This window comes from Ranitomeya variabilis, chromosome 3 (assembly GCF_051348905.1).
Source record: "Ranitomeya variabilis isolate aRanVar5 chromosome 3, aRanVar5.hap1, whole genome shotgun sequence".
Classification (NCBI taxonomy): Eukaryota; Metazoa; Chordata; class Amphibia; order Anura; family Dendrobatidae; genus Ranitomeya; species Ranitomeya variabilis.
The window spans coordinates 759299315-759316338 of NC_135234.1; the positions used below are offsets into that span (position 1 = coordinate 759299315).

Consider the following 17024-nt stretch of genomic DNA (forward strand, 5'->3'; position numbering starts at 1 on the left):
ATAGATAGATAGATAGATAGATAGATAGATAGATAGATAATAGATAGATAGATAGATAGATAGATAGATAGATAGATAGATATGGGATAGATAATAGAAATATGGTTAACAATAAATATGATATATATCTAGGACATTGTTAGGTAGTGAAACACACGGTACAGTAAGAAGCTGCAGAAGTTTTATTACTTTGACAATTAAAATGAAATGAGATCTATCAAAGGTATTTGAATAAACAAGCGCTGGCTCGGGTTGCTATGGAGACAAAGCTGGAGGACCGCAGCTGGAGCAGGGAGTATTGTCTTTCCAGTTTTCACCTCTTTGGTTTCTGTCACGTGATGTAGTACGTTCGCTTTCAACCAGCTTTATTATACTAATGCTTGTACGGCAGCCGCAGAGGATCAGCCGTCGTCCACCATGGCGGCTCACCTGAAGAAACGCGTTTATGAAGAGTTCACTAAAGTGGTTCAGGTGAGAGAGAGATGTGGCGCAGTGGAGGCGGTGACGTCATTCCGGGGATGCGGGCGGTCACTGTCCTCCAGGAGGCTTCACTGCACCCGGCTGTGGTGCTAGGAAAGTCCGGGGATCGGGCTGCGGCCTTCTGGGCCACTACTGGACATAGTATATAGTAACAGATAGAAGGGACGATGTAACCAGTCGGTGGCTGCCCCGGACCTGCTGTTAACCGTGCTGGGACTTGTAGTTCCATACCAGCTGGCGACTCCTCCATGGGAGGAGCAGAAGTCTCCTTATTTGTTGTTGCTAGGCAGCTGGATACAAGTGATTGCTCCCTGTTATCAGCCAGTTTTCCTCTAGGAGCAGTAACTTTCCGATTGGAAAATGTCAATTTTTGTATTTTTTTACCTTTTTTTTCTTTTTTCTTTTCCGCTTTCACTTCTTAGCATTACAGTGCAGACCCTGGCAGCGCTGCCCCCACAAGGGCCCTCAGGGTATGGACATGTTTGGAGGAGCACCATTTTATTTTTTCTCACTTGTAGACGTGTTTTTTTGTGTCGTGTTTCATTATAAATTCTGCACCGCAAACACGAGGAGAACATACAAACTCCTGGCCGATGTCGTCCTTGGTGGGGTTTGTTCCCAGGACCCCAGTGCTGCAAGGCTGCAGTACTATCCACTGAGCCTCCACATGGTGCTATCCACTGAGCCTCCACATGGTGCTATCCACTGAGCCACCGCACTGTGCAAGCCACTGAGCCACCGCACTGTGCAAGCCACTGAGCCACCGCACTGTGCAAACCACTGAGCCACCGCACTGTGCAAACCACTGAGCCACCGCACTGTGCAAACCACTGAGCCACCGCACTGTGCAAACCACTGAGCCACCGCACTGTGCAAACCACTGAGCCACCGCACTGTGCAAACCACTGAGCCACCGCACTGTGCAAACCACTGAGCCACCGCACTGTGCAAACCACTGAGCCACCGCACTGTGCAAACCACTGAGCCAACCCAAGGTGCTAACCACTGAGCCTCCACACAGTGCTAACCACTGAGCCTCCACACAGTGCTAACCACTGAGCCACCATATGGAACCACTAAGCCTTCACACGGAGCAAACCACTGAGCCTTCACACGGTGCAAACCACTGAGCCACCACACGGTGCAAACCACTGAGCCACCACACGGTGCAAACCACTGAGCCTCCACACAGTGCTAACCACTGAGCCTCCACACAGTGCTAACCACTGAGCCACCACACAGTGCTAACCACTGAGCCAACCCAAGGTGCTAACCACTGAGCTTCCACACGGCGCTAACCACTGAGCCACTGTAATCTGGGTTTTAGCCTTCGAGCAGGATGTACTCATTCACTTACAGGAAGAAGTGCAGATTCCGGACGGCGCTGAGACTTGCAGTACTTCAGTCTTATTGATGGGAACTTTCTCCTTCTATACAGCAGCAGCCGATAGAAGATCTCACAGCCAAGAAACTGCGTCTGACCAAACCCAGCAAGTCCGCCGCTCTGCACATCGACCTCTGCAAGGCGACATCGCCGGCGGACGCCCTGCAGTATCTGCTGCAATTCGCACGCAAACCCGTGGAGTCAGAGAGCGTGGAAGGAGTGGTCCGCATCCTGTTGGAGCATTACTACAAGGTAAAGCCCCCACTAACTGTGCCTACAGGGTATAGCCCGCCACACACAAAGACTAGAATGTGGCCCCTCACATACAGTGCCTACAGGGTAAAGCCCTCCACACACAAAGACTAGAATGTGCCCCCCGCATACAGTGCCTACAGGGTAAAGGCCCCCCGCATACAGTCCCTACAGGGTAAAGCCCGCCACACACAAAGACTAGAATGTGCCCCCCGCATACAGTGCCTACAGGGTAAAGCCCTCCACACACAAAGACTAGAATGTGCCCCCCGCATACAGTGCCTACAGGGTATAGCCCGCCACACACAAAGACTAGAATGTGGCCCCCCACATACAGTGCCTACAGGGTAAAGCCCTCCACACACAAAGACTAGAATGTGCCCCCCGCATACAGTGCCTACAGGGTAAAGGCCCCCCGCATACAGTCCCTACAGGGTAAAGCCCGCCACACACAAAGACTAGAATGTGCCCCCCGCATACAGTGCCTACAGGGTAAAGCCCTCCACACACAAAGACTAGAATGTGCCCCCCGCATACAGTGCCTACAGGGTAAAGGCCCCCCGCATACAGTCCCTACAGGGTAAAGCCCGCCACACACAAAGACTAGAATGTGCCCCCCGCATACAGTGCCTACAGGGTAAAGCCCGCCACACACAAAGACTAGAATGTGCCCCCCGCATACAGTGCCTACAGGGTAGAGGCCCCCCGCATACAGTGCCTACAGGGTAAAGCCCGCCACACACAAAGACTAGAATGGGCCCCCCGCATACAGTCCCTACAGGGTAAAGCCCGCCACACACAAAGACTAGAATGTGCCCCCCGCATACAGTGCCTACAGGGTAAAGCCCGCCACACACAAAGACTAGAATGTGCCCCCCGCATACAGTGCCTACAGGGTAAAGCCCGCCACACACAAAGACTAGAATGTGCCCCCCCCACATACAGTGCCTACAGGGTAAAGCCCACCACATACAAAGACTAGAATGTGCCCCCCGCATACAGTGCCTACAGGGTAAAGCCCGCCACACACAAAGACTAGAATGTGTCCCCCGCATACAGTGCCTACAGGGTAAAGCCCTCCACACACAATGACTAGAATGTGCCCCCCGCATACAGTGCCTACAGGGTAAAGCCCGCCACACGCAAAGACTAGAATGTGCCCCCCGCATACAGTGCCTACAGGGTAAAGCCCACCACATACAAAGACTAGAATGTGCCCCCCCCCCACATACAGTGCCTACAGGGTAAAGCCCGCCACACACACAGACTAGAATGTGTCCCCCGCATACAGTGCCTACAAGGTAGAGGCCCCCCTGCATACAGTGCCTACAGGGTAAAGTCCTCCACACACAATGATTAGAATGTGCCCCCCCGCATACAGTGCCTACAGGGTAAAGCCGCCACACACAATGACTGGAATGTGCCCCCCGCATACAGTGCCTAAAGGGTAAAGCCCTCCACACACACAGACTAGAATGTGCCCCCCGCATACAGTGCCTACAGGGTAAAGCCCGCCACACACAATGACTAGAATGTAACCCCTCACCGCATACAGTGTCTACAATGTAGAAGGACCCCCCTGCATAATGATGCGTATTCCTGGTCACTCAGCTTTCCCAGAATCTGATATACCAGAGTTGTCTCAGTAGAATTTGGAGAGAATGTGCAGGATTTTCTTTGTGTTCTCAGGAGAATGAGACGTCTGTGAGACTGAAGATCGCCTCTCTGCTGGGTTTGCTGTGTAAGACGTCGGGGTTCTGTCCGGACTCCATAGTGGACGATGTGATTGGTACTCTTCAGAATGAGAGTAAGACCCCTGCTATCATTATGAGGGTGGAAGAGTATCCCTGTAATAGACCCCTCTGGTGACACACACCCTCCAATTATTTCTGCCTCCACCACTAGGGGCGCTCACTGTGTGGGGACCTCATAGCCTCCATGGAAATAATACAGGAATATCCTTGGTTTCCTTTTAGAGTCTCATCAGGTCCTGGCGCAGCTCCTGGACACTCTGTTAGAGATTGGATTTAAGCTTGTGGATAATGCGCCCATCCGCATGAGACTGGTGGACGTGGCATACAAGGTAAAGGCTACAGAACTCATAAAAGAATGTAGCACATGCTCCGAAGGAGTACCGAGCATTGTAGCTGTGAATCCAGCACTGGATGGGGGGTGAGCTAAAACACTTACTAGAAAGTATTAGTCTCCATAGATTTTAATAGGCAGCTGTAATCTGACCCCTCACTGATATGGTGGTTTGTCTAGTTTCTCCAGAGTGAATGATGAATTCAGGGGGCGGAGAAGAGGCTCATAAGTGTAGGAAAAAAGCCAATTTCAATGATAAGATCTATTACAAAGTTTCTTTTATTTTCCTGTACTATCGATTTACGCTGAGTTTGGTGAACCGACATTAACCATTTAAGTGCAGGAGGCCTAATTTAGTTATCCTTTGCACCCAGTATCTCTCAGACACGTCTCACGGTGTCAGGAACAAGTGTCTGCAGCTTCTCGGCTGCCTCGGAGCCGTCGATAAGACCCCAGCAAAAGATCCGGACGGAGCAGTCGCCAAAGACGTGCAGAAGATCATCGGCGATTATTTCAACGATCAGGACCCTCGCGTCAGGACGGCCGCCATAAAAGCCATGGTGAGCTGTGCAGTGTCGGCTGGGAGGTCGCCCACGTTTAGGAGTGGGAGTCGGGGAGGAATCCTCCATAACCTTTAGGAAAGTTGGAGTTGTAACCACTTTCTAAGGCTTTGTGCACACCGTGACTTTTTGGAGCAGAAACTGAGCGCAAACTTTCCAAATCTCAAAATGTTGTTTCTTCTTTTAACACTCGGAGCCCAAAGCGGTTTCCTCTAGAAAACTCGCCCCTTCTTTACCACCTGCAATAACCCCTCCGTGTGCACACCTCCTTACATGGAGGATTGCAGAAATATTCACGCCTTGTGTTTCTTCATAGTTGCAGCTGCACGAGAGAGGCCTGAAGCTGCAGCAAGTCTTGTACAGCCAGGTACCGTACCCACTATTTAACACACTTAGGGAATTGCTACTCGAGCGATTACATATCGCAGGCTTTTGTTCTGTGTCAGGTGTAATATGAAGATTACTAATATTTTCTTATTTTTTCCCTGGCGCAGGCCTGTAAGCTGCTGACGGATGACTACGAGCAGGTTCGCAGCGCGGCCGTGGAGCTGGTCTGGGTCCTGAGTCAGCTGTATCCAGAAAGGTGAGTGCAGAGCGTGGTTCCTCCAGTAGGGGGCGTCCCGCACAGAGGCGAGCGTCACCGCTCCTTCCATTCTTTCTATGCGCCGACTGCTGTTCTCATGTTTGTTTGTTTTTCAGCATCGTTCCCATTCCTTCCTCCAACGAGGAGATCCGCCTGGTGGATGAAGCCTTCGGAAAGGTCTGTCACATGGTGAACGATGGATCCTGGATGGTCAGAGTTCAGGCCTGCAAACTGCTGGTAAGTCGTGAGCGTGGCTGCTTCACTGCATCCCCTAATGGCTCTGCAAATGGGTTAAAGGGTTAAATGCTTGGATCAGCGCCCCCTGCTAGCACAGTACCGAACACAATTACTTTAATCTGCGATCACGTGACAGAGGCGGCGATGGGCGAGATCAGTGATGCGTTTTCTGTCAGCGCGTGTTAAATGCCACTGTCAATGATTGACAGCAGCATCTAACTGGTTAACAGCCGCTGGTGGATCCGAGATCTATCTGTGGTTGTTAGAGGCACTTGATGGCTGATTAAATCAGCCATCATAGGCAGGCTCGACGTGCGAGCCCGCATCAATGGCAGGGACACGGCCGATGTAGTGAAAGGGGTTAAACAGCGCCACCATAGTCCACTGGCCATCTCTGGTATTGCAGCCAATTCAGTTGAATGCAAGTCGTAGTGTGGATTAAAGTGGCCATGTTTTTTGTAATCTCACATCTCCCCTTTAAGACCGAGTATAGCAGCTGATCGCCTGTGTCATGTTGTCTTTTAGGGCTCCATGCAACAAGTTAGTCCGCACTTTTTGGAGCAGACCCTGGATAAGAAGCTCATGTCGGATCTAAAGGTAAGTGCATGGGGATTATTTTAGATTCTCTGGATTTTACTTTGCCCCCCTTTGAACCTCCTGCTGCTGCAGCGCCTCTTATCTGGTGCTCCCCACTGGCTTAGGAAGTGATGATTTCCCATCTATCAGTCACAGGAGCACTGCAGCCACTCCTTGGCCTCTGGGTTGATGTTTGTATGCCCAGCACATGACTGCTGAGGCCAGTGATTGTCTGCAGCGGTCACGTGACTGATGGACACATCACATCAGGGCACTCTGCATCTTCTCTACCAGTGTGGTGCTGCTGCCTTATACAGTATACAGGAGGTCTCCTAATAGTTAGGATATCCCAGATTGCCGTAATAGTAGAGCGCTTCTAAATTGGGCGCAGATTTTTCTCATTTCTGGATCATCAGACGCCGGATGAAAGGACCTTTACTGAGATTTTTATATTTGGAGTCCGGTCTGTAACTTTCATGTGGTTTCTTCTTCTCCTTCTGCTGCCTTCTGATTGTGTCACAGAGAAAAAGAACCGCTCACGAACGCGCAAAAGAACTTTACAGCTCCGGAGAGTTTTCCAGCGGCAGAAAATGGGGGGATGACGCTCCCCGGGAGGAACTGGACACTGAAGCTGTGAACCTAATAGAGTCCGGGGCGTGCGGAGCGTTCGTGCATGGTCTGGAGGATGAGATGTACGGTAGGAGGACTGATGACTAATGTGCACTTATAACTCTGTCCACCGGAGGCGCCAACATGCCAGTGTTATAGGGCACGGCACCTTTAAAAATAAAAGTCCCCGGGTTGACTGTTTCTGTCCAATGGTTGTTCTCCACCTCTGCTGACTACTGACTGTTTCCTTCAGAGGTGAGGATCGCGGCGGTGGAATCCCTGTGCCTCTTGGCTCGCTCCTCTCGCCCCTTTGCGGAGAAGTGCTTAGATTTCCTGGTGGACATGTTCAACGACGAGATAGAAGAAGTGCGGCTGCAGTCCATACACACCATGCGCAAGATCTCCGACAACATCACCCTCCGGGAGGATCAGCTGGACACCATCTTGGCCGTGCTGGAGGTGAAATACATGGGGTCGTCACAGGGGCTGATTTAGAGTTTAGCGGATTTGCTTAATTTTCAAAATCTGAAGATTTCACCCTAAAATATGAAAGTAAAAAAATATCGAGGTAGTCTAGTGCCACCTGGTGTCCAAAGTGTATAGCTATGTGCACGTCCATCTTAGATCTCTGTACGATGATCCGCTGAGGAGCAGCCAGGCAGGCGCCGCCTTGAAGAACCCCGCCATCTTGGTCCTAACTCTGAAGCCCATCTGCAATGCGAGCTCCATAGGAGAACCGTGAATAAATATATATATATATATATATTATTGCAATAAAGGTTTATTATACTGTTGCATTGCTGTATATAGTATAAGAAAGCAAACCATTGTAGGTTCAAGTCCCTAACGGGGACTTGGGGAAAAAAAATGCGTAAATCGACCCAATTTTACCCATTTAAAAACAAGCACATCTGGTTTCATCGTGTCAAAATAAAAAAAAAAATCTGATCTGTGAAAATCTAAAATTTATTTAATCCATACGTTAACACCAAAATAAAAAAAAAATTGGATGCTACATTTATATGTTAAAAAAAAAAAAAATGCAAAAGATCAAAATTATTTTTTTACTCTAAATTGGTAGCAATAAACACATCAGCTCAGGATGCAAAAAATAATAAAGTTGTGTATTAGAAAATAGTGACAAAAGGTAACCGCTAAAGTTAAAAAAAAAAAAAAAAAACTATACAAGTCATTGTAGTGATCTGCAGAAATTACTCTGGGAGGATAAAAACAAAAGCGCGAAAATGAAAACATTTTTCTGAGGAGCGGGTGCCGTTTTCTTCTACAGTCTTCACGTTGCTGTTTTTGGAAGTTGTGGTACAGCTCTCGCCCGGACAGACGAGGATATTCGTTTCTTCTAACTCTCCTCCAACTTTTGATGCTCTTTATTAGCGGTGTGAACTCGGGCCACATTAGGAGACGGCGTCCCATGTGGGTTGGCTTTTCGTATGGGTCCCTGGTGACTCTCTCGGTACCATGTGTGTCTCCTCTAGGACTCCTCCCGAGACATTCGAGAGGCTTTACACGAATTGCTCTGCTGTGCAAACGTCTCCACTAAGGAGTGCATCCACCTCGCCCTGGTAGAACTCCTCAAGAATCTCTCCAAGTACCCAACAGACCGGGACTCCATCTGGAAGTAAGTATCGCACGTCTGACACTTCTCATCCACATTGATAAACATTACGGGATGCTGCTTTTCCTTAATGCAGAAGGTCTGCAAAACCGGCACCTGTTTATATGACAGGAATCGCCCCTTTGAATCTTAAGTGGTGACCTTACTATATGGTCAGTGGGGTCCGCCGATCCTGAAAGTGAAGGTGTAGGGTGCGGATTCAGGGCTTACACAGAGAAAAAAGCATCTGGATGTAAACAAATAGGTTTTCATTCATTTACAGCAAACTATGATCTTGAAAGAATATTGAAAAGTAAATTACACATTTTTATTCTTCTCGTTCTTCAGATGTTTGAAGTTCCTGGGCAGCAGACACCCCACCCTGGTCCTGTCACTGGTACCGGAGCTCCTGAGCACACATCCGTTCTTCGATACGCCCGAGCCTGACATGGACGATCCAGCGTGTATCCATTGTATGTGCTGATCAGTCCTATAGTTCCTGATCCAGCCATGCTCCCCAGCAGGGCATCATTTGTAGCATAGGTTATATAGGCCATGTGACATCCGTTATGCTTGGAGACCAAACACCGCTTTGCTACCTGGCTTCTACTAGCTGTTCTACGTGTCTTCCTACCCCGGGATGCTAGAACGGGTCGAGACCCCGCGGGAGTTCATTCCATTCCAACTGGTCTGCATATAGTATAACTCATTAAATTACAGCTCCCGTACGTCTGGGGGAGGGATCTTTGAAGCAGTTCCTCATGCGGGGGGTGCAAGCTTTTCCACTTGAAGCACCAGCTGAGCCAGGTGTCTTGTCTCAGCTTCACACTTTGAAGGAGGTCTATAATCTTCGACCGGATACAAAACAGTCGATTGACATGAAATTGTATCACCCATACTCTTCACAGGCCGCCTTAAGTCTTAAATTTCATTGTTTTATTTTTTCATTCAGTCCCATTGCCCTCCAACTTCCCAATATTAGCCTTGCTCCAACCCCTGGACAATCACTGTTGCCTGCAGCTTTGCTCTAGGGGGTCATCGTTATCTCTGCATAACCTTCACTCTCTGCATCAGATATTGCGGTTTTGATTTTGATTTTCAACGCAGCCAAGACCTGCCCCACCATGCCAGCGCTGTTCTCTGACCACACCTTCCGCCACTACGCCTACCTGCGGGACAGCCTCTCCCATCTGGTCCCGGCTCTGACGGTAAGTAGGTGATCTTACCTGTGGGGGGTCGGAGGACTCTCAGGTTGAGTGCCCGGATGTCAGATCAAGATGCTTCTTTCCTCCAGGCTACACAGCCTTTATAACGACTGGAGGAAGTGGCTGTGCCTTCATTTACTGGATACGCAATGTTCCCTCAGTGCTGTATATGCAGCAATCAGGAACGCAGAGATGGTAATAAACCGTCTCTGCCTTCTCTGTGGTAGCCCGGCTGTGTCTGATATCTGCCTTTTCCGCCAGCAGCTGCTGATTCCAGCAGGGGACGTTGTAAAATGTTCTTGTAGAGTCACGTATCCCATCCAGACCCGTGCCGCTTTCTAGGAAACCTCCGGTCATCTGATTCCATCTTCTTGTCCCCACAGCTGCCCGGAGTGAACTGGTCCTGGATCCCGGACCTGGAGCGTCGGTCGCGCCCGGAGGACCCTTCCCAGCAGTTTCTGCAGAACAGTCTGGAGAGAGTCCACAACCTGCAGAATCTGGACATCCAGGGGACGCAGCAACTCCTCGAGTTTACCATCCGGTAAGTGACGGCCGCGTCCCACGGGTTGGGTGTAATGGAGAACGTGGGTTCACATATCGTGTCTTCTCCTCCAGGGACCTGCAGAGGATCGGCGAGCTGCAGTTCGAGCTGGCCGGCATGGCGGACTTCTCGGCTGCCTACCTGCGCTGTCACTTGCTGCTCCTCAAGGTTCGTCCTTGTCTTTATTAATGCGCCCTGACGAGGGCTGAGTATAAGAAAAGAAGCCGGTAATGGTAATTTAATGTATTATCACTTTCTGTCGTTTATACTAAGATGTCTATGTAATAATCCAGACGATCTGGTAATCCGGCACCCATCCTAATCCATAACTATACTGTGCAGGAAATGTAACTGCTTCTTCCTGTGACTTCCAGGCCCTGAATGAGAAGTTATGGAGTCTCGCAGCGCCCCTTTATGTAAAGCAGAACTCCCTGGCCGCTGCGGCCGTCAAACAGGTAACTATCCGTAATTCCATCACCCTAATAACTGCTCAGGTGTCGGAGGAGATGCTCCTGATGGCGGGTTTTCTTGTTTTTTGTTGTTTTTTTCTCCAGATCCTGGAAGAAACCTACAAGATGGAGTTCATGTACAGCGGGCTGGAGAACCGGCAGGTGGCCATCATCCATCACATGAGGCTGCAGGCGAACGCCCTCCAGCTCCTTATAACGGCTCGCACCACCAAAGGGTGAGTGACCCCAGGAGTTGGTAACCCGTAATTTCCTGTGAATCATGTTCCGGACGCACGGGTGCAAGACACGGCTCTGACATCTACTTCAATGAGCTCTGTGGCTGTGTGCAAAGATTTATTTTTTTTTTTTAATCCAGTGGCAGTAAATAAGGTTTCTATTCATGTACAGCAAGCAGAGATCCTGAATATGTGAAGAACTGACAAAAGTGTAATTTCAATAATCTTTCTCCATTCTACAGGGAGGAGCCACTGTTCAGCATGTGCAAGCACTTTCTGCAGGAGGTGGATTTTTTCCAGAGGTGAGTGTCCACCCATTTGCCCCTTGGTCACAGCTGAGGGTTTGCTACCGTCGTATGAAAGACACATTCTTGCAGAAACGTAATTGCGTTACCTACTGGTTTCTGTCCTCGCAGATGTTTCATCTCTGAGCTCCCTCACATGCAGGACAGTTTTGTGGACAAACTGCTGGATCTGATGCCTCGATTGGTGAACTCCAAACCCCTAGAGATGGTGAAGATCCTGCAGACCTCCCTGCGGCAGAGCAGCTTCCTGCGTCTGACTCTACCTGAGCAGGTGAGGCCTCACATATTAATAGCTGATCTGTCACATCACAAGTTATAGGAGCTTCGCTATACGGGAAGCAAAGATGGGGGTCACTGCGGCCATACACATCTGTACAGGGGGTGCAATACACTGACCGCAATCCGTCATATTATCTACACCAGTAATGATGAATTACTGGATGGTGATCCACATTTTATAGGTTATGTATAGAAATAATCTACATAATATAAGAAACTGCGTACATAAATTATTTCTCCTATAATATACTCCAGAGCTGCACTCACTATTCTGCTGGTGCAGTCACTGTGTACATACATTACATTACTGATCCTGAGTTACATCCTGTATTATACCCCAGAGCTGCACTCACTATTCTGCATATAGTTTGTGCTTATAAACAGAAGATAAGAGTTTTATCACCGTCACCTTGTTACGTTGCAGATTCACAGATCCTCGGCACACATTATTGAGCCGGCCGCCGAGTCTGACAACCCTATCCGGTTCACCTCCGGTTTAGTGGTAGCTCTGGATGTTGACGCCACGTTGGAGCACGTTCAGGACCCGCAGAGCGCTGTCAAGGTCCAGGTATGTGTAGATATAAAGAGAACATGTGGATGTAGCAGAGCTGAGCTCATCAGTGCAGCAGAGTCAGCACGGTGCGTTCAGTGCGATACTCATATGTCCTTAACCCCTTCATGACCCAGCCTATTTTGGCCTTAATGACCTTGCCGTTTTTTGCAATTCTGACCAGTGTCCCTTTATGAGGTAATAACTCAGGAACGCTTCAACGGATCCTAGCGATTCTGAGATTGTTTTTTCGTGACATATTGGGCTTCATGTTAGTGGTAAATTTAGGTCGATAATTTCTGAGTTTATTTGTAAAAAAAAACGGAAATTTGGCAAAAATTTAGAAAATTTCGCAATTTTCACATTTTGAATTTTTATTCTGTTAAACCAGAGAGTTATGTGACACAAAATAGTTAATAAATAACATTTCCCACATGTCTACTTTACATCAGCACAATTTTGGAAACAAATTTTTTTTTTGCTAGGAAGTTAAGGGTTAAAATTTGACCAGTGATTTCTCATTTTTACAACAAAATTTACAAAACCATTTTTTTTAGGGACCACCTCACATTTGAAGTCATTTTGAGGGTTCTATATGGCTGAAAATACCCAAAAGTGACACCATTCTAAAAACTGCACCCCTCAAGGTGCTCAAAACCACATTCAAGAAGTTTATTAACCCTTCAGGTGTTTCACAGCAGCAGAAGCAACATGGAAGTAAAAAATGAACATTTAACTTTTTAGTCACAAAAATGATCTTTTAGCAACAATTTTTTATTTTCCCAAGTGTAAAAGGAGAAACTGGACCACGGACGTTGTTGTCCAATTTGTCCTGAGTACGCTGATACCTCATATGTGGGGGTAAACCACTGTTTGGGCGCACGGCAGGGCTCGGAAGGGAAGGAGCGCCATTTGACTTTTTGAATGAAAAATTGGCTCCAATCTTTAGCGGACACCATGTCGCGTTTGGAGAGCCCCCGTGTGCCTAAACATTGGAGCTCCCCCACAAGTGACCCCATTTTGGAAACTAGACCTCCCAAGGAACTAATCTAGATGTGTGGTGAGCAGTTTGAACCCCCAAGTGCTTCACAGAAGTTTATAACGCAGAGCCATGAAAATAAAAAATAATTTTTCTTTTCTCAAAAATGATTTTTTAGCCCACAATTTTTTATTGTCCCAAGGGTAACAGGAGAAATTGGACCCCAAAAGTTGTTGTCCAGTTTCTCCTGAGTACGCTGATACCCCATATGTGGGGGTAAACCACTGTTTGGGCACATGCCGGGGCTCGGAAGGGAAGTAGTGACGTTTTGGAATGCAGACTTTGATGGAATGGTCTGCGGGCATCATGTTACGTTTGCAGAGCCCCTGATATGCCTAAACAGTAGAAACCCCCCACAAGTGACCCCATTTTGGAAACTAGACCCCCCAAGGAACTTATCTAGATGTGTGGTGAGCACGTTCAACCCCCAAGTGCTTCACAGAAGTTTACAACGCAGAGCCGTGAAAATAAAAAATCATTTTTCTTTCCTCAAAAAAGATGTTTTAGCAAGCAATTTTTTATTTTCACAAGGGTAACAGGAGAATTTGGACCCCAATATTTGTTGCCCAGTTTGTTGTGAGTACGCTGATACCCCATATGTGGGGGTAAACCACTGTTTGGGCGCACGTCAGGGCTCGGAAGGGAAGTAGTGACATTTGAAATGCAGACTTTGATGGAATGGTCTGCGGGCGTCACATTGCATTTGCAGAGCCCCTGATGTGCCTAAACAGTAGAAACCCCCCACAAGTGACCCCATTTTGGAAACTAGACCCCCAAAGGAACTTATCTAGATGTGTGGTGAGCACTTTCAACCCCCAAGTGCTTCACAGAAGTTTATAACGCAGAGCCGTGAAAATAAAAAATAATTGTTCTTTCCTCAAAAATTATGTTTTAGCAAGTAATTTTTTATTTTTGCAAGGGTAACAGGAGAAATTGGACCCCAACAGTTGTTGCCCAGTTTGTCCTGAGTACGCTGGTACCCCAAATGTGGGGGTAAACCACTGTTTGGGCGCACGTCGGGGCTTGGAAGGGCGGGAGCACCATTTGACTTTTTGAACGCAAGATTGGCTGGAATCAATGGTGGCGCCATGTTGCGTTTGGAGACCCCTGATGTGCCTAAACAGTGGAAACCCCTCAATTCTAACTTCAACACTAACCCCAACACACCCCTAATCCTAACTGTAGCCATAACCCTAATCACAACCCTAACCCCAACACACCCCTAACCACAACCCTAACCGCAACACACCCGTAACCCTAATTCCAACCCTAATCCTAACCCTAATCCCAACCGTAACCCTAATCCCAACCCTAACCACAACTGTAACCCCAACACACCCCTAACCCTATCCGTAACCCTAACCACAAGCCTAATCTTAACCCTATTTCAAACCCTAGCTCTAATTCCAACCCTAACCCTAAGGCTATGTGCCCACGTTGCGGATTCGTGTGAGATTTTTCCGCACGATTTTTGAAAAATCTGCAGGTAAAAGGCACTGCGTTTTACCTGCGGATTTACAGCAGATTTCCAGTGTTTTTTTGTGCGGATTTCACCTGCGGATTCCTATTGAGGAACAGGTGTAAAACGCTGCGGAATCCGCACAAAGAATTGACATGCTGCGGAAAATACAATGCAGCGTTTCTGCACGGAATTTTCCGCACCATGGGCACAGCGGATTTGGTTTTCCTTAGGTGTACATGGTACTGTAAACCTGATGGAAAACTGCTTCGAATTCGCAGCGGCCAATCCACTGCGGATCCGCGGCCGATCCGCGGCCGATCCGCTGCGGATGCGCGGCCGATGCGCTGCGGATGCGCGGCCGATGCGCTGCGGATGCGCGGCCGATGCGCTGCGGATCCGCGGCCGATGCGCTGCGGATCCGCGGCCGATGCGCTGCGGATCCGCGGCCGATCCGCTCTGTGTGCACATGCCCTAACCCTACCCCTACCCGTAACCCTAACCCTACCCCTAGTTCTAACCCTAACCCTAGTGGAAAAAGAAAAAAAAACTATTTTCTTTATTTTATTATTGTCCCTACCTATGGGGGTGATAAAGGGGGGGGGGGGGTTTATTTATTATTTTTTTTATTTTGATCGCTGTGATAGAACCTACCACAGCGATCAAAATGTACTTGTAATGAATCTGCCGGCCGGCAGATTCGGCGGGCACACTGAGCATGCGCCCGCCATTTTGGAAGATGGCGGCGCCCAGCGAGGAGACGGACCGACACCGGGAGCCTCGGTAAGTATAAGGGGGGGGGAGATCGGGGCACGGGGGGGGGGCGTCGGAGCACCGGGGGGTGACATAGGAGCAGGGGGGGGGAGCGGGCAGGAGGACGGGGGAGCGGAGCACAGGACGGAGGGGACCGGACCCCATAACGGAGCACTGGGGGGGCGATCGGTGGGGTGGGGGGGGGTCACTTCAGGTTTTCCAGCCATGGCCGATGGTATTGCAGCATCGGACATGGCTGGATTGTAATATTTCACCGGTTTTTTTAGGTGAAATATTACAAATCGCTCTGATTGGCAGTTTCACTTTCAACAGCCAATCAGAGCGATCGTAGGGCTGAAGTACCACTCCCCCTCTCCCTGCAGATCGGGTAAAATAGGAGTTAACCCCTTCACCCGATCTGCAGGGACGCGATCATTCCATGACGCCGCATAGGCGTCATGGGTCGGGAAGGGGTTAATGCAATGCACAAGACCACAGCAACCTGTCCGGCTCTGCTATATCGGAGCCCCTCAGAGACGGCATACATGGAGGGCTCACATGCTGGCACACTTATTAACCATTATTCTCCGTCCCCCCCCCCCAGGTTGTGTATCCAGATGGGCAGGTTCAGATCATTCACCCCAAGCCAGCAGACTTCCGCCACCCCGGTCCGGGACGACATCGGCTCATCACACAGGTCTACCTGTCACATACAGCCTGGACGGGTAAGATACAAGGGTGTGGGGTTATTATTACCCCCAGTGGGGTAAATCATGGGGGATCAGCTGCCAGAAGTGGGGGAAGGGATGTGACAACTGCTCCTAGAGTCACTTATCAAAGCAGAGCTGCAGTATAAAGCATGGGGGAGGGAAAATGTAGACGTTTGATTTCAGACTCCATTGGCTGGGGCATGTATTCATCCTTGGTTATTTCTGCAGAGCCCTGTCAGATTGAAGTCAGCCTCCTGCTCGCCTACAGCTCCGGCAGCAGCAGAGTGTTACCCCCCTCCGCCAGACCGCCTTGGGGGGAGAGCCCGGACCCCCTGCCCGAGAGCAGCATCGAGGGCACGCTGCCCTTCAGCAAAGCCGTCAAAGTCTTCCTGATGCCCAAACCTGCGAGACGGTGACACCCCCCAAGAGTGGCAAGGCAGCTGCCAGGGGAAAAGTGGGGGGCATCGAGTACCCAGGAGGGGTAAGACCTAAACAAAGCTGGCAGGAGCCCCTTCTTCATACTGATTGGTGGGAAAGGGGTCCTGGCACCTGCACCACCTCTTCCCATCAACTGAAAGAACCCCCCAGACAAACAGTAGTTTCTGTGTTGGTTCTTTCTGCAGAGCTTGGCCTGTAGGTGCCGGATTATTAGACTTTCTGGATTACAGGAGTTCCGCACTTCGTCTTCCCTGTGTGAATAGAGGAGCTCATCCAGCACTGGTTTTACTTGTGATATGATTTTGTACAGAATTTTTTTTTCTAGTAAAATTATTTATTTTCTTGTGTCAACTGATTCTTAAATTTCTTTCAAGATTAAAAAAAAACAAAAAAAAAACCCCAAACAATCCTACACTGAGAAGAGGGAGACGAGCAGCTCCCCGACCCCCTCGCCAGCACCTGTCGTACAGACAGGATCATGGCTGTGTATGGGGCGTCTGACCGTTCCAGCAGATAGGTGGCTCCGCAGGGCTCCGGCAGCCACTAACCCCCCCCATATAAATGATCATGTCTCCATTTTATGGCAGCTACAACTGTTGGGGCGTCCACATCACACCCCAGACTCAGGCGCTTCCACCAGTATGTGCATCAGATTGGTAATGGTGCAGAGCTGCAGTACCAC

At 49.1% G+C, this 17024-nt stretch overlaps 1 protein-coding gene across 5 annotated transcripts; it reads left to right on the top strand.

Moving 5' to 3' along the window:
* Nucleotides 1–316: 316 nt before the first annotated feature.
* Nucleotides 317–16693, top strand: INTS4 (integrator complex subunit 4). 5 transcript variants are annotated; one of them, XR_013224119.1, is made up of 24 exons: nucleotides 317–471; nucleotides 1922–2116; nucleotides 3806–3923; nucleotides 4093–4199; nucleotides 4576–4761; nucleotides 5078–5128; nucleotides 5256–5344; nucleotides 5461–5581; nucleotides 6107–6178; nucleotides 6680–6854; nucleotides 7020–7225; nucleotides 8260–8402; nucleotides 8727–8842; nucleotides 9453–9586; nucleotides 9967–10124; nucleotides 10199–10292; nucleotides 10499–10579; nucleotides 10679–10809; nucleotides 11052–11111; nucleotides 11226–11385; nucleotides 11818–11961; nucleotides 15799–15919; nucleotides 16133–16385; nucleotides 16528–16693. XR_013224119.1 is itself a non-coding variant. In XM_077298689.1 (23 exons), the coding sequence occupies exons 1-23, from the start codon at nucleotides 418–420 to the stop codon at nucleotides 16318–16320; spliced, it is 2904 nt and encodes a 967-aa protein (XP_077154804.1). In that variant the 5' UTR covers nucleotides 317–417; the 3' UTR covers nucleotides 16321–16693. The 5 variants fall into 5 exon arrangements, 3 of the variants coding, with proteins under 3 accessions (XP_077154804.1, XP_077154803.1, XP_077154805.1); XR_013224118.1 differs by having other exon boundaries at nucleotides 330–471; nucleotides 1919–2116; XM_077298689.1 differs by having other exon boundaries at nucleotides 16133–16693.
* The last annotated feature ends 331 nt before the right edge of the window (nucleotides 16694–17024 follow it).